Raw genomic sequence first — 27,860 nt, forward strand, 5'->3', positions numbered from 1 at the left:
AATCCAGCAATTCTATGTCTGGGTATAGACCAAAAAGAAATGAAAGCAGGGACTGGAACCGGTATTTGTACACATGGCCATGTCCATATCAGCATTATTCACAATAGCCAAAAAGTGAAAACAACCCAAATATCTATCAACAGATGAATATGAATGAACAAAATGTGGTATATACATATAATGGACTATTATTCAGATAAAAAAGAAAATGAAATGTTGATTTACGCTACAACAAGGATGAAACCTGAAGACATGCTAAGTAAAATAAGCCAGCCATAAAAGGACAAATATTATACGATTCCAATTATATGAAATATCTAGACTAGTCAAATTCATACAGACAAAAAATAGAGTGGTGATTTCCAGGGACTAAGAGGAAGGAGGAATGGGGGTTAATTATTGTTTAATGGGTACAGAGTTTAGTTTGAAGAGATAAGTTCTGGACATGAATAGTTGCACAACAATGTAGAGATACTTAATGCCACTGAACTATATATCTAATAATGGTTAAAATGGTAAATTTTATGTTATGCATACTTTACCACAATAAAAAAAATGATGCAATAGATTTAAAAACAATACAAAAGATCAATGAAACCAAGAGCTGGTACTTTGAAAAGATAAACAAGATTGATGAGCCTTTAGCCAGACTCATCAAGAAGCAGAGAGAGAAGACTCAAATAAATAAAATTGGAAATAAAAGATGTGAAGTAACAACTGACACCACAGAAATACAAAGGATTGTAAGAAAATACTATGAACAACTATATGACAAAAAAACATGGGTGAAATGGACAAATGCCTAGAAACATACAATCTTCAAAAATTCAATCACAAAGAATCAGAAAACCTGAACAGACCAATAACAACTAAAGAAATTGAAGCAGTGGTCAAAAAAGTCCAAGCAAACAAAAGTCCTGGACCAGACCGCTTCACTGGGGAATTTTATCAAACATTCAATGAAGAACACCTATATCCTCCTCAAACTATTCCAAAAAATTCAAGAAGAAGGAAGATTTCAAAGCTAATTTTACTAGGCCAATATTATCCTAATTCCAAAACCAGATAGACAATACAAAGAAAGAAAATTACAGGCCAATATCCCTCAAGAACATAGATGCTAAAATCCTTAACAAAATATTAGCATATCAGATCCAGCAATATATCCAAACAAAACAAAACAAAAAACATACACCATGACCAAGTGGGATTTATTTCAGGGATGCAAGGTTGGTGTTGGGGAGCACAGGAGACTTGGTTAGAAAGTCTGTAAGGACGAAATTCCAAAAAGGGAAGTTGGCTGAAGGCGGCTGCCCCTTTATCCGATTCTGACTTAGGGGAGTTGGCCAAAGGCAGCTGCCCCTAATTGTTCCTTGATCTTTCCAAACAAGTCTGTGCACGTGCAGACCCTTGGGTATTTACCGGAATCTTTATGCTTAATCTTTAGGTGTCCTTGCTTAAAGGACATTGCAGACACATCATCCTCCCAAGATTACTTACCCTACTGATTGTCTCTAAAAGATAAACTTTATCTCAAACTGCTGTTACAATAAAAGCCTGAAGAGGCAGGCGATCAAGGCTGTCTGGTTCCTTTAGCCAGGCAGTCCCTTAGCCCTCTCTTTCACAGCAAACCTGTGTCAGAGTAATCATTCATCCATTGCTCAAGGTCTGTTGGTCAGCCCTGGCAAAGGTTGGTACAACATTCTTAAATCAATAAATGTGATAGATAAAAATCATATGATCATTATCAACAGAAGTAGAAAAAGCATTTGACAACATCCAGCACCCATTTTAAAAAATATATTTTTATTGATTTCAGAGAGGAAGAGAGAGGGAGAAAGAGACAAACATCAATGATGAGAATTATTCATCGGCTGCCTCCTGCATGCCTCAGACTGGGGATTGAGCCCACAACCCAGGTATGTACCCTGACCGGGAATCAAACCCTGACCTCCTGGTTTATAGGTTGACACTCAACCATTGAGCCACATTGGCCAGGCCTGGGACCCATTTTTGAAAAATACTTTCACCAAAGTGGGAATAAAAGGATCATACATCAATATAATAAAGGCCATATATGACAAACCTGCATCTAACATCATACTCAATGGGCAAAAACTAAAAATGTTTCCCCTAAGAACAGGTATAAGACAGGAATGTCTGCTTTCACCTCTCTTATTCAACATAGTGTTGGAAATCTTAGCTACAGAGATCAGACAAGAAGAAGAAATAAAAGGCATCTAAATTGGAAAGGAGGAAGTAAAGCTGTCATTATTCATAGATGACATGATATTGCACATAGAAAACCCTAAAGACTCCACCAAAAAACTACTAGATTAATAAAGGAATTCGGCAAAGTAACAGGATACAAAATTAACATCCAGAAATCTACAGCATTTTTATACACTAATAGTGAACTCTCAGAAAGAGAAACTAAAAAAGCAATCCCATTACCATTGCAACAAAAAAATTAAGATACCTAGGAATAAACTTAACCAAGGAGGTAAAAGACATGTACTCAGAAAACCGATAGGACACCGAAAAAAAAGAAATAGAGGAAGATATAAACAAGTAGAAGCATATACTGTGTTCATGGGCTAGAAGAATTAACATCATTAAAATGTCCATACTACCCAAAGCCATCTATAGATTCAACACAATCCCTATTAAAATACCAATGGCATATTTAACATAGATCTAGAACTAATAGTCCAAAAATTTATATGGCATCAAAAAAGACCCCAAATAGCCACAGCAATCTTGAGAAAGAAGAACAAAGTTGGAGGAATCACAACACCTGATATACATTACAAAGCCAGTGTAATCAAAGGAGCCTGGTACTGGCACAAGAATAGGCATATAGATCAGTGGAACAGACTAGAGAACCCAGAAATCAACTCAAGCCATTACACTCAATTAAATATTTGACAAAGGAGACAAAGGCCTACACTGGAGTAAAGACTGTCTCTTCAGTAATTGGTGCTGGGAAAATTAGCAACATGCAAAAAAATAAAAATAAAAATGAAACTAGACCACCAACTTACACCACTGACAAGAACAAATTCAAAATGGATAAAAGACTTAAATATAAGTTATGAAACCATAAAAATCCTAGGAAAAAACATAGGCAGCAAAATCTCAGACATCTCACATAGCAGAATTTTCACCAATACATCTAGTAGGGCAAGAGAAATAAAGGAAAAGAATAAGCAAATGGGACTACATAAATCTAAAAAGCTTCTGCATAGCAAAAGAAACCAACAAAATGAAAAGGGAGTCCACTATATGGGACTCAGCAATGATACATCTGATAAGGGATTAATCTCTAAAATAAAGAACTCATACAACTCAACAAAAGGAAGACAAACAATCCAATTAAAAAGTGAGCAAAGGACCTAAATAGACATTTCTCCAAAAAGAACATGCAGGTGGCTTAGAAACATATGAAAAAATACTGAACGTCACTCATCATCTGAGATGCCAATTAAAACTACAAAAAGGTATCACCTCATACCTGCCAGAATGGCTACCATCAATAAATATACAAACAATAAGTGCTGGCAAGGATGTGGAGAAAAAGGAACCCTTGAACTCCGCTGGTGGGAAGGCAGACTGGTGTAGCCACTATGGAAAACAGTATGGAGCTTCCTCAAAAAATTAAAAAGGGAACTGCCATTTGACCCAGTGATCCCACTTCAAGGAATATATCCTAAAAAGACAGAAACACCAATCAGAAAGAATACCTAGATCCCTATGCTCACAGCAGTGTTATTTACAATAGCTAAGATCTGGAAGCAGTCCAAGTGCCCATCAGTACATGCGTGGATAAAAAAAGATGTTGTACATTTACACAATGGAATACTAGGCAGCTGTAAAAAAGAAGGATCTCTTACCCTTTGAGCCAGCATGGAGGGACCTGGAGATTATCATGCTAAGTAAAATAAGCCAGGCAGAAAAAGACAAATATCACATGATCTCACTTATATGGGGAATCTAATGAACAAAATAAACTGACAAACAAAAATAGATCCAGAAACATGGAAGCGTGTAACAGACTTACAAATCTCAGAGGGAAGGGAAAGAAGGGGTGGCGGGAAGAGATTAACCAAAGAACTTATATGCATAGCCCATGGATACTGACAATAGTGTGGTAAAGGCCTGGGGTTGGGCAGGAGCCAAATGAGTGGGCAATGAGTGGAGAAAAGGGGGAAAGGAACATCTGTAATACTCCCAACAATAAAGATACATTTTAAAAAGTTTTAAGTTCCAAACTTAAAATACATAAAATGTGAGTCCAATCTCTAAAAACCATTCGAAAGTATGTTTAAAGAGCTATTCAATCTTATTTATATAAATTGAAGGTTCCAACTTACCATCTAGGAAATACCCCATTCTCCAAACTTGTTGTTTGGCTGCGTCGCCAACGTCTCTGGTAGCTGCTGGCACAACTTCGGGTAAGTGAGGAATTTGGGGAGGGAAATGGCGTAATAAGCAAGCTGCTGAGAGATGCTGTCAAATCAGAATAAGAACAAGTATAAGTCAATTACAACTAAGCAAAAAGACCAATTTCTTTTTAACAAATTTAAGAGCAGTGACTCAAATTTTCCATTTTGCTTCATGAGTCTCTAAAATGTCCATTTAATAACATAACTGTTGGAACAAGGTCCCAGAAGAGAAAAATCATATTTTAACAGTGTGTTGGCAAGAGACTCTGAGACAATCCCTCTTGACATGCTTATCCCCAGCACCACCCCAGAAGAAAATGCTACTGTGAAACAAAGCATTATCTCTTATCTCTTTGGCCATGAGACTACCCTTTAGCTTAGCTTAACCCTTAGTCCTTAAATTAAAAGAAATATGATGTGTTTTAATTTTAATGCTGTAGTTGGATTTTAAGAACAAAAATAAGTGTCTAAATGTCACCTTAAAGATGTCACTTAAAAGTACTCATAACTTGTACACAGTCAAGTAAGAGTCTCGACTATACCTACCCAGTTCCACACACAAAAAAAAGAGGTAATTCCTATCACCTGCTCTCTGAAGCATCCTAATGGTTGACAGACACACTCCAATAGAGGCCACCATGGTTATAATTGCTACTAGAGGCCCAGTGCACGAAATTCGTGCACTGGAGGGGGGGGGTGAGGGGGAGGGAGGGTGTCCCTCAGCCCAGCTGCACCCTCTCCAACCTGGGACTCCTCAAGGGATGTCCGACTGCCCGTTTTGGCCCGATCCTACTGGGATCGGGCCGAAACAGGCAGTCGGACATCCCTCTCACAATCCAGGACTGCTGGCTCCCAACTGCTCGCCTGCCTGCCTTCCTGATTGCCCCTAACTGCTTCTGCCTGCCAGCCCGATCACCCCCTAACCATTCCCCTGCCAGCCTGATTGATGCCTAACTGCTCCCCTGCCAGCCTGATTGCCTCTAACTGCCCTCTCCTGCAGGCCTGGTCATCCCTAACTGCCCTCCCCTGCAGGCCTGGTCACCCCTAACTGCCCTCCCCTGCAGGCCTGGTCACCCCCAACTGCCCTCCATTGCAGGCCTGGTCCTTCCCAACTGCCCTCCCCTGCTGGTCTGATCGTCCACAACTGCCCTCCCCTGCTAGCCTGATCCCTCCCAACTGCCCTCCCCTGCTGGCCATCTTGTGGTGGCCATCTTGTATCCACATGGGGACAGCCATCTTGTGTTGGAGTGATGGTCAATTTGCATATTACTCTTTTACTAGATAGGATAGAGGCCTGGTGCATGGGTGGGGGCCAGCTGGTTTGCCCTGAAGGGTGTCCTGGATCAGGGTGGGGGTTCCCTTGGGGCATGGGGCGGCTTGGGCGAAGGCCTGTGGTGGTTTGCAGGCCACACCCCCTGGCAACCCAAGCAGAGGCCCTGGTATCTGGGATTTATTTATCTTCTATAATTGAAACTTTGTAGCCTTGAGCAGAGGCCTAGGCCGGCCAGGGTGTGCTGGAAGCTTGGCTTCCTCCATTGCCGGGGAAACCCAAGCCTCCTGCTTGCTCTGTGGCCACAGCCATCTTGGTTGGGTTAATTTGCATACTCACTCCTGATGGGCTGGTGGGTGTGGCTTGTGGGCATAGCAAAGGTATGGTCAATTTGCATATTACTCTTTTATTAGATAGGCTAATCCCATAACTGGGAATTATTCTCTTCTTAAAACCCTTCTCTGCAATCTAAAAGTTCTATTTTTTGCCTAGGTTTAATAAACTACAACTCTATTTTTCCTTGGGCTAGGAATGATCTCCTCCTTCCCACTTGATACACAGAGAAAAAGACATTAAGGGCTTGCTTTTCATTTGGCAATACTTTTAGATTTCCATCTTCATGATTATAACCACATACTGAAAATTTATAAAGTAATCTAAAACAGGGATTTATTATTGTCATCTATGAAAAGGTACATGCCACATGATATATCATGTTAGATACCAGGACTGAAAACTAAGAGACTGACCTTATAAAGATTTGTTCATTTGAATTCTCTGACAAATTCAATGATATAAGGGGAGAAGCTTTAACTACCATGCAAACATCTGATCCACCAATGAATTAATTCTAAATTCCTTTCTTGAAAGATCACATTTTATCAATTAGTATCATAAAACTTCGTAAACTAAGGTAAGACTGGGTATGTATAACAAATGTAGGTAGGTATGGGTTTAGTGAAAAAACAAATGCTAGTCTAAATTTTGAAAAGCTATGTTTTACTAAATTCTGAAATTAAAAATAACCCGATTAGAAAAAAAGAAAAGACACAAGTAAATGGCATATGTGAATTTAATGGCTTGAAGAAGCCTTACGGATCAATCTAGCTAGGTCCTTCAAATTATAACTGCAGAAAATGAAGTATAGAGATATGAAATTCTCACCTCTAAAATGCTGGATAAAATAATGAGAATTAAATTCCAGGCACAGAAGAAAAAACTATGTAATATAGAAGCAAGGGTATTAAGAGAAATATACTCTCAATTAGTTCCAAAGAACAAAAATATAGAATTTGAAATGAAAGGTGAGATTATTTGAAAGATGTAGACTTTTCATATTAGATTAGTGTTTCTCAGCTCTAGCTATCCATCAGAAATAGGTGTTGAAGTTTTTCATGTTGTTTTGTTTCTCAAATATGGAAGCCTAACACTTTTTCTAGGCTAAATCAAAGTGTTCAGGCATCTGAAAAAATTTTTTGAGACTTCATTTTTCTAATGCAAATGTAGGGATTGCAATATATGGTTAAGTATGGACAATCAATTTGGATAGCAGGGACATATGTGATGACACACATGGATTACCACAGTGAATAAATTTTCTCACACCTAACAATAACTCAAGCCTAAGATTACTCCTTTCACTTATGCTGATCTCTGAGCCCTGACAGACACGTTTCCTTTTAAACAGACTATCTTTCTTCCATGCCTTTGCCTGGATAATGCTAATTATTTTTCAAGACATAACTCCAGTATCATCCCTCTGTCCCTTGCCCGGGCTGTTAGGTTTCCTTTATCTGGGTCTAACACAGAATGCATCACATAATGAACCATTACAGATAATTGTACTGACTGTTCTCTCATTAGACTCTGCTCCTTAAGGTAGAATCTGGGCTTTTCTTTTTAAGCCTCACCTTGTTTCAACAAAAGTTTGTGAGACAAATTTGGAAGAGTCTACATTTGAAAAAAAAAAAAAGAAAGTGTAACATTAGTTCAAAATGCTTAAGTTATTCTGGGCAAGAGATAGTCTAACCCAGTGATGGGCAACCTTTTGAGCTTGGGTGTGTCAAACTTCGCCAAAAAACTGAGCATAACTCGGGTTGTGTGTCACTTTGAGGAAAAAACATTATTTCGCAAATGTTTCATCCTCGGCATGCGGCCGCCTCAGAAATGGCTACGCGTGTCAGTGCTGACACGCGTGTCATAGGTTCGCCATCACTGGTCTAACCATTCAAACTTTAGTTAGGAAGAAGCAGATATAAGCAATGTGTTTTTCTACTATACTATCTAAGCAGTCTCTTGAGCAATGGTTTTTTTCTTGTACTGGCTAAGCCTAAGCTAATGTACATTCATCTAGGCCAAGCATGTCAAACTCACGGTCCACAACGAATATTTTTGGGGCCCAGTCAATATAACGGTATGTGAGAAACGTTTTAATAAAAATTTCTTAATTTTTACAATATCCTGTTATACATAATTACTAATAACAAACTACAACGTTCTCTAATGACTGATTACTATATTCGTGTTGCATTCATTCCCCTTACACACCTTACACGCAGGCACACTATTTCTCTCCACTAATACTAGCAGCGAATATTTTAGCATCCAATTGCCACATCATTAGTCTTGTACTGACTTATTTGGTGTGCGCAACAGGAAATATTTCGCTTTTGGAGAATAAAAATAGGTTTATTTGCGTTACACTTATTAATTTGTGCAGTTATTCAGTGTCAGGTAAGTTAATGTTCAAGAAAAAAATATTAATTTTAATTAGAATGTTCTATTATTTTACATTAACGATTACTCATTTATTTCAGCCCTTTGTATTCAGCATGTCTCTATCGAAATAAACCTATGTTTCTGTGACAACTGAAGCTTTTGGTTTTTTTTTGCGGCCCACATAAACTTAAACCTTCTTTATTTGGCCTGTGTTATTAGCCTTTGAGTTTGACATGCATGATCTAGGCCAGTGGTCGGCAAACTGCAGCTTGCGAGCCACATGCGACTCTTTGGCCCCTTGAGTTTTTAGCAAAGGCCAGCTTAGGAGTACCCTAGTTAAGTTAATAACAATATACCTACCTATATAGTTTGTTTAAAAAATTTGACTCTCAAAAGAAATTTCAATCATTGTACTGTTGATATTTGGCTCTGTTGACTAATGAGTTTGCCGACCACTGATCTAGGCCATGCTCCACCAGGCACATTTAATAATATAAGTGAAATATTTTAAATTAATATATTTCTCTCTACTGTTTCTAAAATTCTCTTGTAATATCAATATAACAAGCTGTATACATAAAATTAAAGAATAAAGGCAAAGATAAAAAAGAAAATCAATGTCAGCTAACAATTATCTCATAAAAAAACTGAATTAATACATGAACCTGGCATTACCAGAGCGTGCTATGCCACTGTCTCTGTCCTCATTCAACTCTCTTCCAGGCATGTCCATTGGATTGCTGTGAACTGTGAATCAAGACAAGACTGTCAGTTATAAAATATAATGCTATTCAAATTGACGATGTTCCTTTTAAATAGCAAACTCAATCATGCTCATCTCATTGCATTCCTTTATTTTTTCAATAGCATGGCACAAACCCAACACCAAGAGCTATTACTCAGCTGAACAAGCTTTAAGATCTATCTAATGATCTGACATATAATATGAAAATAATCTATAAAATATAAAGCAAGGGTGACTAAAATAAGTATTTTAGAAGCATATTTAATGACATAGCAAGATATTCACAATATAGTATTAAATTTTATAAAAGGAAGCTACTGAACAGTAAGAATGGTGACTGCAGGGCATATGATAGTTCACGCTATTATTCTGCCTGTAACAATTTATGTTTAAAAATCTGCATAATAAAAATTTTAAGAAAACTATTTGAATAATATGATCCCATCTTTGTTTAAAAAAAAAAAAGAGGGGGGGGAGGTTATTCCTGACTGACAGATGGTTAACATTTTTTGCCTATTATCACATTTCCCAAATTTTCTATAACAAATATGTTCTGTTCGTATCTCATATTTATAAGGAAAATAAATATTAATTAAAATAAGAAACTGAATACAACTTCCTGAATAGTGAAGCATGAACACACTCACTCTACAATGATATAAACAAATATGCTCATATATGCCTTCTACAGAACAATTATAATGATGCTTGTTCATCTAAATCTTAGCTCCAAGAGAAATCATTCTTATGAATTAGTGTAGATCAGAAATTTTACAATAATAATAAGATATGATATTTTCTGCAATTGGTGAACTATGGTACAAAAGCTACTCAGCCATGGAAACAAGATAGTATCACATTAGAAATTCTAACTGGATTATAATATTTATACTAAATTTTCGTTTGGAATTCTAAAGTTAAAGTCATTATTACATAATGAGATAAGAAGTGAGAAACACTGAAATTCATAACAATGTCAATTCCACTGATAAAAGTTTCTGGAAATTTCAAGAACATATTCAGTAGAAATAAATTATGTTCTTGCACTTCCTAAGCAATGTTTTCTTAACCAAAACCTCTATATTTATTTACTCTCTTGTTTCCACAGCTTAACTACAGATTCTAGCCACTGGATCACACCAACTAGTCTACCCACACCGCACATCGCAAACCTGCAAAGAAAGAGGCGCTCCTGATCAGGCGGAGCGGACCCTGTTCAGAGAATGCCCGCCTGGGGCTGCAGAACTGTGAAAGACCTACATGGCAAAAATGTAAAATACATGTGAAAGAGAGCTGTTAGAGAAGCTGTAGTGTATCAGGAATAAAAGGTGAGCTAAAGCAGCACAAAAGCAGACCAACATATATGAATAGAAACTTGTAAACTTTTTTGAAACAGGATGGTTTCCCTCTGGTCATGGCAAACATAATTTCATGCCAATTTACTAATAAATTTGTATAAAATAAAAAAAATAAACTTCTACTATATAAGGTAAAAATTATTTTAAATGTTCAATGCTTTCTAATATAAAACAATCTTTTTTTAATTTGTTGGGGTGACACTGGTTAATAAGGTCATACAGGTTTTAAGTGTACATTTCTATGATACATGATCTGTATATTGCATTGTGTTCACCACCTAAACAATCTTTTTAAAGAGCCAAAAAGCACAGTAATGTTATCTGTATAAGTTGGCACTTGCCAAATAAATTTATCTTTTTAAAAGTCAGTTTTAAAATGACAGTGTTATCCTGCAATGGCAGTAAGGAGAAACCACCTAAATGCTTGGCTTAGAAAACAAAACACAACATACAACAAAGAACAAATACAGAAAAGGAATCTATTGACAAATAAGTATAAAATAGTTTTTTTCTAACCTAGTAATAAGTTACAACATAATGGAAAAAAACAAACTTCCTAGACTAGGAATCAGCCACTAAGGAAGCAGGCCACCAATACAGCCTGTCAGTCAGGGCCAGACTCCAGGCTGTTCAAAAAACTCAGCAACTACAGACTCGACCAAGAGAAAATTATAGTCTAAAAGACCCAAAAAGAGCAACATTACAGCCTGGAAGCAAGCAGCCAGGTTACTGTTACTCTTTTTAAAAATATATATGTATTTTTATTAACTTCAGAGAGGAAGGGAGAGGGAGAAAAAGACAGAAACATCAATGATGAGAGAGAATCACTGATCCTGCCTCCTGCACACCCCACACTGGGGATCGATCCTGCAACGCGGGCATGTGCCCTGACTGGGAATCAAACTGTGACCTCCAGGTTCGTAGGATGGGGTACCTGTTACTTTTAATCAAGATGGCCTAAATTGTCACCCAGGAGGTTTACCTAGGATAGAATAGGGAACTTTCTGTCTAAAAAGTGACAAATGTATCTTTCAAATTGCTAACATATTTTTCTATAACAAAAATTTCTACAATTATAGTACATATGCAACAGTTCTTCGATGTTTCATTGTTCAGCTTTCTTCAGTTCTCCCTTCAAAATGTATCTGCACTCTTTAAACTCCTTCCCTGCCTGCCTCTTCCTTAGTCTCAGCATACAACTGTCTCCTAGTCATATGCAGATGCATATGAATGTAGGCACACACAGAATTCACCAGATGAGAACTCACCTTTTCCTACCAACCTACCTCCAAACTTAATCAAATTCTCACCTATTCTTGCCCCTTTCATGCCTGAGCAGTAATTATAGGTAACATTATTCAAACCTTACTATGTGCTAGGGATTTATTCAGTGAAAAATCCTACGAGGTCCTTCCTTACCTCCCTTCCAAAATTAACTTTTCTAAATCAGCCAGGACCTTCAAAAATCTTATTTGGCCAAGTATCACCTCATCCTCTAACCTCATCCTCCTTTTCCACCAACATTTAAACACAGTCAAAACTCTTCTACCTTCTAACCATATGTCTAATCCTATAGTTCCATAGTTCTTAAAATGTGGTCCAAAGGCCCCCAGGAAGTCCCTGGAACACTTTCAGAGGGTTGGTGACTACTTCCCATTCCAACTACATATCAGTATGAGACTGGATTTTCTTTCTTTCCTTTTTTTTTTGAGACTGGATTTTCTTAATGCACTTCAACCAAAACAACATATCACAGGAGACTGAATACAGAAGTAGATATGAGAATCTAGCTGTCTTCTAGTAAGTCAGACATTTAGGAGATTTACAAAAATGTAAAACAATGCCACTCTTCTAACTAAATTATTTTTGTCTTGGAAAATAGTTATTTAAAAACACGTTATTTACATTAACATGAAAGGGGTTATTAGTGTCATTTTTTAACGAATTACTAAATAAATATTTTGAAAATTTCTGCTTTAGTTTCTAATATAATATATATCAACAAATGTGACCAATATAAACAAAAGCTCTCTGTGGTCCTCAACAATTTCTAAGTGTTTAAAGGGATCCCAAGATCATAAATTTGAGAACCACTACTTACATCTTGGAAAAGAGACTAACTTCTGAGTCTCTCCTCAACTCTGAAACTTCACATACGCCATCAAAAGCCTTCCTGTTGCTTAATGCAATCCATACTATCTTATATTACCTTACAGCGCATTTGATGCTGACTCCCACTAACTATAAATCCACTGAGGTAGAAACTGTGTCTGGTTTACTACTATGTCCTCAGGGCCTAGCAGAGTGCTTGGCATAAAATAGGCACTTGATAAGTATTTGTTAATTAATTGGAAATATAAATAAAATAAGAAATGGTGCTCAAATATTCTTGATTCACAGTAAGAATGTACAAATAAAAGCTGTTCAGTATTTAAAGTCTGTACTCTGTTAAATAAATTTTCTATTCTATAACTGAGATGAGTATATCTAGCATCTATAGTATAATTATAGTTACTTATAATTACTTTATAATTACTTACAATTACTTTATAAGTAATTACTTATAATTACTTTATAAGTAATAATGCATTTATATTAGTAAAATATATAGCTTTTAATAAGCCCTTTGAGCTTTGAAAAGTGTCAATTATAAAGAAAAAAGATTCAGTCATTTCCTTGTCACATCTTTACTTTGTTAAAGCCAATGAAATAATCAAGTTAGGAAAAAGCAGAACTTCTATTTTTCTATAAAATATACACACTTTGTGAAGCGCATGTCTGACACTATAGCCCACAGTGGGTGCTTAATAAATGGTTGGCCATTAGAATGAGTTATAAAAAATAATAGAATGTTATACTGTTCAAGTTGGAAGAAAAAACTATTTTCTACCAATTCATATAAGTAATACATATTTATTTAAATTAATTATAAATAAAAATTATCACTAAACAGGGAAGAGAGAAATATTCATTCTACTCTAACTGCTGTCTACTCTGACATACTGAAGTTCTCTATTCACTGGAAATATGGTCAGCAGCAATTTAGTTGTTTTCTAGGATAAAGCAAATGACTACAAATGTTAAACAGTTTGTCACTTTGCAATGTTTAACTTAAATAATTACAACAATCAACTAACCAAATTACTAAATAAGTTGTTACTCTAATAAATCTTTTAAAGAACATCAACTTTGAATATCTTCTCATTTGAATTACATGTCAAAATGAGTACCATTTAAAATTAACTTTTATTGTTAGGGAAGAGAGAAAGGAGAAAGTATAACTAAAACCAGGCTTCCTCAGATGGCTTTTCAAAGATGCATCAAACTTAAAAACAAATTTGATAGATCTTTATCAATTCTCTCTTTTCAGATACAAAATAAACATTATGCTCTAATATATGAAAATTATATTTTCCAAATAATAAAGATATATATATCTTATTAAAGGCTTACAATTTAAAAGCCTTTTCCACTGCTAGTATTTGAAACTCTTTGGTCTTATAAAAGATCTACATTATCAAGAAAAAACTACAAATCCCTGTTATACTGTTAACATTTTTAAAACTTACAAAACCAAAGGAAGCACTTATTTACCTATATTTCCAAGTAGTCCATTAATAACTGTGTTACTGTCAGCCTTTAATGTACTGTTGTCCTGATTGATGAATTCAAGACTATCTTGCAACCTAAAGGGAAGAAGAAAATAATATAAATTCCAAATGCATTATATGCTCCTAATGGCCCTTATTTGAATATGCCAATGAAATATTAGTGTGTAACAGTTTTTTAAATTTCCCTATTAGTACTAGAAACAAACTAATAATTTTAATCATCCTAAGGGCTAAATCCAGCCTACTGCCTGATTTTGTAAATAAAGTTTTAATGGAACACAGCCACATCCATTCATTTATGCATTGCATATGGCTGTTTTAATGCTACAATTGCAGAGCTTGAGAAATTACAGCATACTGTCTGGCTCACAAAAACAAAAATATTTACTATCTGCACCTTTATAGAAAAACTAGTAGCCCATTTGCAGGAAGAATCCTGCAAGCGGCCGCTGCGGCCGTGTGCGCTGCCGCTGCCACCGCCTTTGAGGCCGCTGCGCCTGCACCCCCGTGCCGCTGCCGCCTGCCCCTCTCTGCCCCGCTCCGCCCCGCCCCGCCGGGCTTTCCCTCTGGCAGCCACCTTGCTTTCTGCTTTTCCTCCCTCTTCCTTCTAAGTTGTCTTCAGTCTTCACTCCGCCCTCCCTCAGTGTATGCAAATTAACCGCCACCTTTGTTGGGTAATTTGCATATTCGTCCTGATTGGCTGGTGGGCGTGGTTTGTCTGGTGGGCATGGCTTGGGCGTAGCAAAGGTGCAGTCAATTTGCATATTACTATTTTATTAGGTAGGATATTGCTGACCCAAATTTAAATTACCAACTTTCCTCTCATATTTTGACCCTGAAAATATTTTCTAAACTTCTGTCAGGAATAAAAAAGGAAATGAAAAAAGAAAATCAACCAAATATCCAAAAAGTATCTCTAGTCCACACATCATAAATGGCCTATATTACTTTTTTTAGTAAATTATTCAAATAACAAAAATAAAATCACTTTATGCATTTAATCCAAAGTATTATTCTTTAGTATTTTAAGAAATACCAATTAGAACTTAGAAAATATAAAGGAACTGAGGGAATAAGAGTTAAAGTCAGACATGACTATGTAGGATCTCTAATTTCTAGTTTAGTATTAAACTCTTAAAATTTAGTACTTTTGGCATCCACGATAGTATAAAAATAATCTTTCCCTTTCATTCCTAAAAGTTAAGTCTTTTTAAAGTATTGACAATAAATAGAAGCTTTAAAGAATTTCCCTCATTCAGAGTTGGCTTCTTGCTATCTCTTGCTGCTTTTGACTTGGGGTGCCCCAATGGTTTCTGATCTGGAACCTGCAGAATTCCTCCCTGGGGTCCACTACCACTTCTTGCTAGCCCCAGTCCTTCATTAATAGGTTCTGGCATGTAGCCCATTATCCTGATATCAGCTTCATTATTCTAATCTTGGCAATAATCCAATATAATAAGAGAGGTAATATGCAAATTGACCCATCACTCCACCACACAAGATGGCCACCCCCATGTGGACACAAGATAGCCGCCACAAAATGGCTGGCAGGGGAGGGCAGTTGTGGGCGATCAGGCCAGCAGGGGAGGGCAGTTGGGAGGGACCAGGCCTGCAGGGGAGGGCAGTTGGGAGAGACCAGGCCAGCAGAGGAGGGCAGTTAGGGGTGACCAGGCCTGCAGAAGAGGGCAGTTAGGGGTGACTGGGCCAGCAGGGGAGGGGAGTTGGGGGTGACCAGGCTAGCAGGGGAGGACAGTTAGGGGTGATCAGGCCTGCAGGGGAGGGCAGTTAGGGGCAATCGGGCCGGTAGGGGAGCAGTTAGGTGTCGATCAGGCTGGCAGGGGAGTGGTTAGGGGATGATCAGGCTGTCAGGCAGAAGTGGTTAGGGGCAATCAGACAGGTGAGTGGTTGGGAGCCAGCAGTCCTAGATTGTGAGAGGGCAGTCGGACATCCCTCAAGGGGTCCCAGATTAGAGAGGGTGCAGGCTGGGCTGAGAGACACTTCCTCCCTCAAACCCCCCGTTGACAAATTTCGTGTACCTAGTCTCTAGTCAATATAATAAAAGCCTAAGCAACCGTTATGTAGAACGACCAGAATGACTGGTCGCTATGATGCGCACTGACCACTAGGGGGAATACGCTCAATGCAGGAGCTGCCCCCTGGTGGTCAGTGCGCTCCCATGAGAAGCGCCACTCAGGCCGAAACCGGTTTGGCTCAGTGGATGGAGTGTCGGTCTGCGGACTGGAGGGTCCCGGGTTCGATTCCGGTTGGGGGCATGTGCATTGGTTGCGGGCACATCCCCTGGTGCGGGGTGTGCGGGAGGCAGCTGGTCGATGTCTCTCTCTCATCGATGTTTCTAGGTCTCTATCCCTCTCCCTTCCTCTCTGTGAAAAATCAATAAAATATATTTAAAAAAAAAAAAAAAAAGAAGCGCCTCTCAGCCAGAAGCTGGGCTCACGGCTGGCAAGAGCAGCCGTGGTGGTGGGAGCCTCTCCTTCCTCCACGGCAGTGCTAAAGAGCAGCAAATCAAGCAGTAAGGAGCAAGGGATCACGGATTGTGAGAGGGTGGAGGCTGGGCTGAGGGAAACCCCTCCCTCCCAGTACATGAATTTCGTGCTCCAGGCCTCTAGTCATTTATAATATCCTTGTGCCCTACCATGTGGCTGGCCTAGGTCACTCCTAATTGCTGGGTTAATCTGCAGGGGGATCTAAAAACTGAAGAGCACAACCTCCACATGCACTGCAAAATGAAAAATCAGCATGTCAACATAACATGGAAATGCAGTCAACATTTTACTTCCAGATATAGCTCCAAGCAAATTAGAGAAAGAGAAATCACATTTCCTGCTCTTCAACTAAACTCAAATGAGGAAGCAATCTGGCCTCCATACATGGAGTGGCTGGATGGGTAAAAAAAAAACAAGACCCAACAATATGCTGCCTACAAGAGATTCACTTCAGCTTTAGGAATACACACAGGCTCAAGGTGATGGGGTAGAAATAGACATTCTATGCAAGTGGAAACCAAAAGAGAGCAGGGGTAGCTATATGTCAAACAAAATAGGACTTTAAGCCAAAAAACGGTAAAAAGAAACAAAGATGGTCATATAAAAAGGGGGTCAATTCATCAAAAAGATATAGCAATCATAACATCAGAGTATCTAAACATATTAAGCAAATACAATCCGATCCAAAGGAAGAAATAGACAATGCAACAATAAAGGATTTCAATACCTTACTCTCAATATTGGATAGATCATCCAGACAGAAAACCAACAAGAAACATTGACTTGAACCATGCTTTAGACTAAATGGTACTAAAAGACGTATACAGAATATTCCAATCAACAGCAGTAAAAAACACATTCTTCTCAAGCACAGATGAAACACTCTCCAGAACAGATCACAAAACAAGTCTCAGAAAATTTTAGAAGACTGAATCACAACAAGTATCTTTTCTGACCATAAGTTTATGAAAACTGGAAATAAAAAACAGAATAAAAGCTGGAAAATTCACAAATATGTGGAGATTTTTTAAAATGCTCCTGAACAACCAATGTGTCACAGAAGAAATCAAAAAGAATATCGAGGAATATCTTGAAACAAATAATATGAAAGTACAGCATATCAAAACGTGGGATGCTGCAGAAACAGTTCTAAGATGAAAGTTTATAGCAAAAAAAATGACTACATTAAAAAGCCAGAAAGATCTCAAATAAATAATCTCACTGTACACCTCAAGGAACTAGAAAAGAACAAATTAAGTCCAAAGTTATAAAAAGTAAGGAAACACAGTAAGAAGCCACTTAACATCGGTAAGTTCTGCAACTTTAAGCAAAACGATGTATAATAAAAAGAAACAAGAGTTTGGTTCTTACAGAATCTCATCAAAGCCATAGTAAAAAAACATTGACCAAAATGGCATTATTCAAGCACCTGCTATTAACGAAAATCAGAGGGGAAATAAAGTAGAGACCAGAAAAATAATAGAAAATATCAATAAAACTAAGAGCTGGTTTTCTAAAGATACACAAAGTTGACAAGTCTTTCACTAGACTAATTTGGAAAGAAAGAGTCATGTCTAAAATAAGTAAAATCAGAAATGAAATAGAAGACATTACAATTAATACCACAGAAATAAAAAGGATCATGAGAGACTACTACGAACAATTACACGCCAACAAACTGGATAACCTAGAAGAAACTAATAAAGCCCTAGAAATATACAACCTACTAAGACTTGATCATAAAGAAATGGAAACTCTGAATAGACCAATAGTAAGGAGATGAATTGGTAATCCAAACTTCCCAAAACAGAAAAGCCCAGGACCAGATGATTTCACTGGTAAAGTCTACCAAACATTTGAAGATAAATCAATGCCAAATCCTCAAACTCTTCCAAAAACCGAAGAGGAGAGAACACTCCCAAACTCATTTTATGAGGCCAAAATTACCTTGACACCAAAGCCAGATAAAGACTCAAGAGCACAACCTCCACATGCACTGCAAAATGGAAAATCAGCATGTCAACATAACATGGAAATGCAGTCAACATTTTACTTCAAGTAAAGACCAATATCCCTGATGAATATAGAGGCAAAAATTCTCAACAAAATATTAGCAAACCAAATTCAGCAGTGCATTAAAGGATCAATCGACATGATCACATGGAATTTATCCCTGGGATATAAGAAAGGTTCAACAAATGCAAAGCAATAAATGGGATACACCATATTAATAGAATGAAAAGTGAAAACCATATGATAATCACATTAGGGGCAGAAAAAGCATTTGACAAAATACAACATTTCATAAAAAAAAGCAAACCCTCAAAAAGGAAGTATAGAAGAAGCGTATTTCAACATAATCAAGACTGCATGTGGCAAACCTAAAGCCAACATCATTCTCAAAGGTGAAAGGTTGAAGGCTTTTCCTTAAGATCTTGAACAAGAAGGCAAGAATGCCTACTATCACCACTCCTATTCAATACTAGAGGCCCGGTGCATGAAATTCTTGCGCTCGGAGGGGAGGAGGGTGGGGAGGGAGAGAGGGGGTTCCTCAGCCTGGCCTGTGCCCTCTCATAGTCAGGGAGCCCTCGGGGGATGTCCGACTGACAGCTTAGGCCCGCTCGGAAATCCTTAGTGCTGCCACGGAGGAGGGGGAGGCTCCCGCCACTGCCATTGCGCTCGCCAGCCATAAGCCCGGCTCAGGGCTTCTGGCTAAGTGGCACTCCCCCTGTGGGAGAGCACTGACCACCAGGGGGCAGCTCCTGCATTGAGCTTCTGCCCCCTGGTGGTCAGCGTGTGTCACAGCGACCCGTCATTCCGCCTTTTGGTCAATTTGCGTATTAGCCTTTTATTATATAGGACTAGAGGCCAGGTGCATGAAATTTGTGCACGGGGTGTGTGTCTCTCAGCCCAACCTGCACCCTCTCCAATCTGGGACCCCTCAAGGGATGTCCGACTGCCCATTTAGGTGGGATTGGGCCTAAACGGGCAGTCGGACATCCTTCTCACAATCCAGGACTGCTGGCTTCCAACTGCTTGCCTGCCTGCCTGCCTGCCTGATTGCCCCTAACCGCTTCTGCCTGCCAGCTTGATCACCCCCTAACCACTCTCCTGCCAGCCTGATCGACACCTAACTGCTCCCCTGCCGGCCTGATTGCCCCTAACTGCCTTCCCCTGCCGGCCTGGTCGCCCCCAACTGCCCTCCCCTGCAGGCCTGATCACCCCCAACTGCCCTCCTTTGGCAGGCCTGGTCCCTCCCAACTGCCCTCCCCTGCTGGCCTGATTGCCCATAACTGCCCTCCCCTGCCGGCCATCTTGTTGCGGCCATCTTTGACCACATGGGGGCGGCCATCTTGTGGTCAAATTTTCATATTACCTCTTTATTATATAGGATAGTACTGGAAGTACTAGCCAGAATAATCAGGCAGAAAAAATAAAAGGCATCCAAAGAGGAAAAAAAGTAAAACTTTTTGCAGATGATATGATCTTATATATAGAAAATCCTAAAGACGTTACAAAAAAAAAACTGCTAGAACTAATGAAAAAGTTCAGTAAAGTTGCAGGATATAGTCAACATACAGAAAACAGTTCTGTTTCTATATGCTAACAACAAAATATCTGAACAAGAAATAAAAAATTCACTGTGATTTCTCTTCTGGGAATTTATCTGAAGAAACCCTAAACACTAATTCAAAGGAACATATGTACCCCAATTTTCATTGCAGTGTTATTTATAACAACCAGGATTTGGAAGCAGCCAAGTGTCCATCAGAAGATGAGTAGATTTAAAAACTGTAGTACATTTACATAATGGAATACCACTCTGCCATAAAAAGGAAGAAAATTTTACCCTTTGTGACAGCATGGATAGATCTGCAGAACATTATACTAAATGAAATAAGCCAGTCAGAGAAATAAATGTTTTACTCATATGTGGAATTTAATGAACGAACTGAACTACCAAGCAAAATAGAGACTCAGATGGCAGGCAGACAGCTTGGGAGGAGGAGGGATTGAGCAAAAAAGAAAAAAAAGAGAACTCATGGACATGGACAACAGTATGGTGATTGTGTGATTGCAGGGGTGGAGGTGGAAGAGGTCACAGAGGGGACAAAGGGTGATGGAAGAAAGAATATAAAATAAACATTTTGAAAAAATCACTCAGCTTCAAAAACAACACAATAGCATCAAAAACAATAAAATAGGAAGAAATTTAAGAAAGGAGGTAAATGATCTCTACAATGAAAACTACAAGCCTTTGTTGAAAGAAACTGAAGATGACACAAACAAATGGAAAAATACCCCATGTTCATGAATCAGAAGAATGAATATTGTTAAAATGTCCCTATTATCCAAAGTCATCTATAGATTCAGTGCAATCCCTATCAAAATTTCAGTGGTATTTTTCACAGAAATACAATTTTTAAAAATCTTAAAATTTGTATAGAGCCTGGCCTGTGTTGCTCAGTGGTTGAGCATCAACCCATGAACCAGTTCGTCACAATTCAATTCCCAGTCAGGGCACATGCCCGGGTTGTGGGGTTCCATCTCCAATGAGGGGAGTGTAGGAGGCAGCTAATCAATGATTCTCTTTCATCATTGTTGTTTCTATCCCTCTCTCCCTGAAATCAATAAAAAAATATTTTTTAAAAAAGTTGTACAGAACCACAAAAGACCCTGAATACCTAAAGCAATGTTGAGAGGAACAAAGCTACAAGCATCACACTTCCAAATTTCAAACTAGACTACAAAGCTACAGTAATCAACAGTATGATACTGGCATAAAAATAGACACATAGAACAATGGAACAGAATTGAGAGCCAAGAAAAAACCCACATTTACAGGGTATGGCAAACGTAGATTTATAGTTGTAAGTATGGGAAACAGAGGTTATTCTTATATTATTATTAATTAGTGTATTATTTTCCATACTAATAATTATATTAAACCTACTTTTGCCTCACCCTGTAGAGCATGCAGATTATAGCTAATAATACTGTATAATATACTTAAAAGTTGCTAGGAGAGTACATCTTAAATGTCCTTACCACAAAAAAATAAATGCAAGTATGTGATAGGATGAAGGTGTTAGTGTTAGTGCTATGATGGTAACCATTTTGCAATGTAAATGTATCAAATCAACACCGTATATACCTTAAATTTACACAATGTTTTATGTCTGTCATAGCTCAATAAAGCTGGAGGGAAAATTTGACTGCCATAAACTTTTAAACTTAAGGGAGCAGTCTGTTAGTTTCATATTTTGCACATCTTAAATGACTCATTTCTCCCTGCATCCATAACTACTTACGTATTAAGACTCCCACAGATGCTGCTGCCAGTCCTTGCAGTAAAAACTTTGCTAAGCATAAGCTGTGGAGGGGAACTAGGAAAAAACAGAGAGGGACAGAAAGAGATCAAAACTAGAATACAAGAACCTTTTCAATTTATTATAAGTGAAAAATATATAACTCAGATTTCACAGCAGTCACAACAGCCATGAAGCAGCACTAAACCCACAGAAAATTATAAATTGAGTAATCTGACATGCTCAATCTGAGTGAAGACTATATGAAAATTCAATTATTTTAAAAATATTAACTATTCTAAATGGATTCATTAAGAAAAAAATCAGAAAATCCCTTACCGGATCTGATGAATTTTCAAGGTGGATCCTTTGTAGCTCATTGCTACTGAGCCAAACATCATCTCTCCAAGCATATTGGCATCAGAAGAGCACCGAGAACCCTAAACAATGACCATAACATTAATAAATTTTTAAGATTTAAAACCTTATGACTATTTAAAATATTGATTTTTATTAAAAATTCCTTTGCTATAGTTGTACATAATGGTTTTTTAAGTGATTCTACACTGTTCTACAGCTTGATTTTCATTTTACAATGTCTTATAGATCTAACCATATCACTATACATGGATTTCTTTTAACAGCATTCTACTGCATGAAAATACCAAAGTTTATCAAGTCAGCTCCCTTTACTGATGGGTACTTAGGTAACTGCTAGATTTTTGCTATTACAAATAATGCTCAAATGAGCATTAATAACCACATCTTATGCATATGCAATATTTCTCCAGGAGAAAACTGTAATTCATAGAACTTGTAGAATAACATTTACCACTCCTACTGTGCAAAATAGGCATTCATAAATGGGGTAATTGTGTCTATTTTGTATTTTTTAAAAAGGACTTATTTGAAACATTGGAATGTCTTGTATTCAAAGAACTGATCAAAAAGTTATTTCTTTCCATTTTTCTTTAACTGTCTTCATAGGAGTCAGAAAAAAACTAAAAATTGAATTCATCCATTTGGTTACTATTTAGATACTGTGGCAAATATCACTAATTACCTATCAAATATCTATTCCTTATATTTTGAAGTGCTATTTGTTTCAGGGCAGGAATGTGCCCTGAAAAAAACAAAAAACAAAAAACACACGCATTTCAGAGCTGCTTCTATAAATAGGAGATTTAAGGTTGGTTTCTATATTCAATGGGTGAAACTAATGGCTAGAGCAGCAGCTTTCAGAACTATCTACTTATAGGCCTGGTCAATGAGATACAAATGGAAGTCACTGGAAATGGAGATGCCATATTAGAACCACAAGGCAACAGGTACATTAATTCTGTATAGGCAGAAAGATAAGGGAGTCTTGGTTACCATGAAACCCATATATACCATACTTCTTGTCATGTGATAAAAATAATCCTTAATTTGCTTAAGTCACTGTTATAGAGGGTGTCCCAACACAATTCCTAACTGATTTATATAATAACACGACGAGGAAGATGACATAAATAATACAATAAATGATGATTATTCACAAATTTCACTAAAACCATTCTATTGTGGAAAATCAATAATTTGAAGTTTTAAAAAAATACTTAAAAGATTCTTCTGATGATAATAAAGTGATAACGACCTCTCTCCCGCCCCCCACTTTACAAGTGGAGGCCAAGGAATATATCTGGACATTATTTTTCTTTTTATATTGTGACTACTCACTTACTACCTATTTGGGATTTAAAAATCTATATACTGGCATTTTTGTTACCTTGCTTTCTTTTTTTTAAAAAAACAACAACACGTTTTTATTGATTTTAGAGAGAGGAAGGGAGAGGGAGAGAGAGATAGAAACATCAATAATGCATGATAACGATTGGCTGCCTCCTAGGCACCCGCTACTGAGGACCAAGCCCCCAACCCAGGCATGTGCCCTGACCAGAAATCGAACCATGACCTCCTTATTCATGGGTTGATGTTCAGCTACTGAACCACACTAGCCAGACTGTCACCTGATCAGGCCCAGGAATCAAGCCTGCAACCTAGATACGTGCCCTTTACCAGAATAAAACCCGGGGCCCTTCGGTCTGCAGGCCGATGTTCTATCCACTGAGCCAAAACTGGATAGAGCTATATTGTTCCTTGTCTTTCTCAGTGCTGTAGTCAATCTTTTTTTTAATAAAAGCACAAAGCTCATTTTTTTAAAAATCACTTCTGATTTGCCTAGCCTAAGATAAAACTTTTATTTCAAGACACAGAGTTCTGGGTACTAGGAACAAAATTTTAGAAGCAGGATAGAATAATTTTTTTATAATCAAGTAGTTTGGTTGTTGTTTTTACAGATCAATGCCACATCTTATTGTCAACCTAAATTGCTTATGGCTAATGACAGAAATGAAAGCCTTCTTTTACAAGCTCATTTTTGCTACATAATGTTCTATTTGCCTGAAATCACATTTTATCAAGTGTAGAACTATATACCATAATAATTCAATACCTTCTTGGTAAAAATGCAGATTTCCAGGACCATACTAAAACTATCAGACTATCTGGGTGCATGACCTGGGAATCTGTACCTTAAAAAAGAAAATTTTGCTCGGCCAGTGTGGCTAAGTGGTTGAGCGTCAACCTATGAACCAGAAGACATAGACAGGGGCATATGCCTGGTTGGCAGTTCAGGGCATATGCCCAGGTGGCAGGCTCAATCCCCAGTGTGGGATGTGCAGGAGGCAGTTAATCAATGATTGTCATCATTGATGTTTCTCTCTCTCCCTCTCCCTTCCTCTCTGAAATCAATAAAAATACATTAAAAGAAAATCTCTAGGGATCTTGGTGCAAAATGAGTTACAATCACTCACTACTTTAGGGTTTCTAAAATCTGAATCCACTTGCTAAAATTAATTTTTAACTGCATTATATCAAAAAGACAAGTTTGCACAATTGGTCAAATTAGAAAATGTCCAAATTAGCATACATATGAAGATGTATTTATGGCACAGCACTATTAGGAAATTGTTAAGGTATCCTGCTAAAGATGAAGAAGGGCAGGAGGGACTATATAGTACCTCCTAGTATCTGACCTTAATAACTTTGGAGTTCTTCATATAATACTGTCACATTGATTTGGTATAAGGGCCAGTTTCCATACAAACATAATTATCTAATTACAAACAACTAAAAAGCACAGTATTCCATTTTGGTACCCCTAAATATAAAATACTTGTCCCTCATTCATGCAAGCTTGGCTGACACAAATAAATTCATATTTGCTTAGTATGATAACAAATACTGATATTATGTAAAATATAGCAAGTTTATGGAGAAGTTCCTATGTAGTTACTTGTTTAATTCTGTTTGTTTGTTAATCCTCGCTTGAGGATATTTTTCCAATGATTTTTAGTGAGAGTGGAAGAGAGAGGGGAAGACAGAGAGAAACATCTATGTGATAGAAACACATTAACCGGTTGCCTCTTGCACAAGTCCCAACCAGGACCCAGGCCGGGGAGCAGTCTGCAACCAGAATACGTGCCCTTGACCAGAACTGAACCTGGGACGCTTTGGTCTGCAGGCTGACATTCTATTCACTGAGCCAAACCGGCTAGGGCTAATTCTGTATTTTAAGTGTAACATTACTTTTGAAAAATAAAAAATGCACATTTCCAATTGTGTATACTTCAAATCATACTTTAATTTCATACTACAGCTGAACTGTGTAATTATTTTATATTTAACTTCATATTTTAATAATTAAAAAGCATATAAAATAAGAAATTATTCTGGTAGCCCAAAAAAAGCTGAAGTGGGAAATAAAGGGTAAAGAAAATACCCCTGCTACCTATGCCTATAGTTTTCTGTACTTCCCCCACCCTAAGATTTAGCTAAGTACGTAAACTTACTTGTTTAATTATCTGCCTCCCCAACTAAAAGGTAAGCTTCAGGAGGGTAAAAGTAGTCCATGTTATATCCCCAGTCCCTAGAGTAGTGCACAACATATTGTAGGTACTCAAAAATATTTATGAATGAATGAACGAATAAATAACATCAGTGATCTTACCTGGTACTTAGGACACTGTTCTTTTACATCAGAAGATGAAGTAATAGAACTATCCAAAGAGGAAGAACTGTCTCCTCCAGGTTTCAGTTGGCAGCATTTCCCAAACACTTTAACTTGAGCATCACTACAGAGTTTCTGAAATTAGAGACATTATCCCCATTTATATTTTAACTGATTTTTAACCATACATAAATCTAATTATAGCATAAAAACCTTTGCAAATCCAAAAGAGAAATAATTCAAAATACCATAACCTTAATGTAATGACTATTTGCATTTTACTGTATTCTCTCCAATACTGTTTACTATTCTTTATCTCATTAACTATAATTACTTGAGAAGTTTGTATCTTACTTTTCTCAACAACATTTTTAAATCACTAGAGGCCTGGTGCACGAAATTCATGCACTGGGGGGTGGGGGGATGCCTCCGCCCGGCCTGTGTCCTCTCACTGTCCGGGAGCCCCACGATCAATCGCCCAAAAGAGGTCGGCCCCGCCCACCCAGCTGGGGCTCCTCAATGGACCGCCCCAAAGAGGTAGGCCCTGCCCACCCAGCCGTGGCTCCACAATGGCTTGCGTCCACAGCTCGCCGGTCGGTGGCCTAGGCCTCCCTCTTTGGGGCAATCATGAAGCCCTCCCGATTGATTGATCACCCTGCCGGCTGGTGGCCTGAGCCTCCCTCTGCAGGGCGATCATGGGGCAATGGCCAGGCCCCCGACCAATCACATCGCACCCGCCTTGGCTGGCCTGGCGCCAGTGGGTGTCATAGCGTGGTCGTCCTGCTGTTCAGTCATTTGGTCGATTTGCATATTATGCTTTTATTATTATAGACTAGAGGCCCGGTGCATGAATTCCTGCAGGGGTGGGGTCCCTCAGGGTGGCTTGCAGGGAATCGGGCTGAAATCCACAGTCCAACGCCGCCTGCCGCTCCTGTTCATCCTGGCACTGCTGCGCCTGTAGTGGGCTTGTGCTGTCATAGCGGCACTCTCCAGCCATGAGCCCTGCATCTGTTGCCTGTCCCGAGGGCTGGGATGCGATTGGCCCTCTGGGCGGGCGGTGGGATGCCCTTGCTGGCTGGCGATCCAGATCTGTCCCACTGACATTCACACTGGTTGTCAGAGGCCACATGGTGGCTACTTTTATATCATTTGTTCCTTGTGGAGCATCTAGGGAGGGGAAGCAGCCATGGTGCCCAAGGCCAACTTCCAGGAGGTGCCTGGCCCGTTCTCTGGAGATTGGACCTGCAGGATTACTGAGGGTGTGAGTGGCTGCCGCCTGGCTGGTGAGCTGTGGGGACGGGTCAGTCAGCTGAGTGGCGGTCTGGTTTTGGGAGCAATGACCACCAGGGTGGTCAGTGCGTACCATAGCAAACAGTCGACCGGTCGTTCGGTCACTTAGGCTTTTATATATATAGATGGGGATTTTTCTATATTACTATGGACTAGACGATGTTCATTACTAGTGACTTAACAAATATCCTATAACAGTTTTCAAATTGTTTGGTCTCAAAACCCCTTTATGCCCTAAAAAATTACTGAGGACTGCAAAAGTCTTTTGTTTATGTGAGCTATATCTACATTTTCCCAAAAAAATTTAAAATAGTTATTAAATCAAACATAATACAACCACTAAAGGTGAACATAAGTAACATATTTTATGAAAAAAATACTTCTGGGAAGAGATGCAGGGATGGAAGGAAACATGTAAATGACAGCTGTATATTTCACTATATGTACATACATATAAACTTAATCTTTGAAATAAAAATGTATTGAACAATTGAATTTTTAATAAAATCTAACTTTAGGATCAAAAGGTTGTGTAGTCTAGTATGGAAGAAGAACGTAT

At 38.3% G+C, this 27,860-nt stretch overlaps 1 protein-coding gene across 2 annotated transcripts in view; it reads right to left on the reverse strand.

Moving 5' to 3' along the window:
- FNIP1 (folliculin interacting protein 1) overlaps nt 1-27,860 on the reverse strand; it is a 107,450-nt gene that overhangs the window by 39,293 nt on the left and 40,297 nt on the right. Inside the window, exons 3-9 of one of the 2 annotated variants that reach the window (XM_008142635.3) lie at nt 26,012-26,146; nt 22,300-22,400; nt 21,964-22,038; nt 14,131-14,222; nt 10,351-10,434; nt 9,109-9,180; nt 4,374-4,509 (exon numbers count right to left, since the gene is read on the reverse strand). In XM_008142635.3, coding sequence (XP_008140857.1) covers nt 4,374-4,509; nt 9,109-9,180; nt 10,351-10,434; nt 14,131-14,222; nt 21,964-22,038; nt 22,300-22,400; nt 26,012-26,146 — 695 coding nt within the window. The remainder of the gene's footprint in view (nt 1-4,373; nt 4,510-9,108; nt 9,181-10,350; nt 10,435-14,130; nt 14,223-21,963; nt 22,039-22,299; nt 22,401-26,011; nt 26,147-27,860) is intronic. The other variant, XM_008142641.3, reaches the window with a different exon arrangement.

Source organism: Eptesicus fuscus, chromosome 6, assembly GCF_027574615.1.
Source record: "Eptesicus fuscus isolate TK198812 chromosome 6, DD_ASM_mEF_20220401, whole genome shotgun sequence".
NCBI lineage: Eukaryota > Metazoa > Chordata > Mammalia > Chiroptera > Vespertilionidae > Eptesicus > Eptesicus fuscus.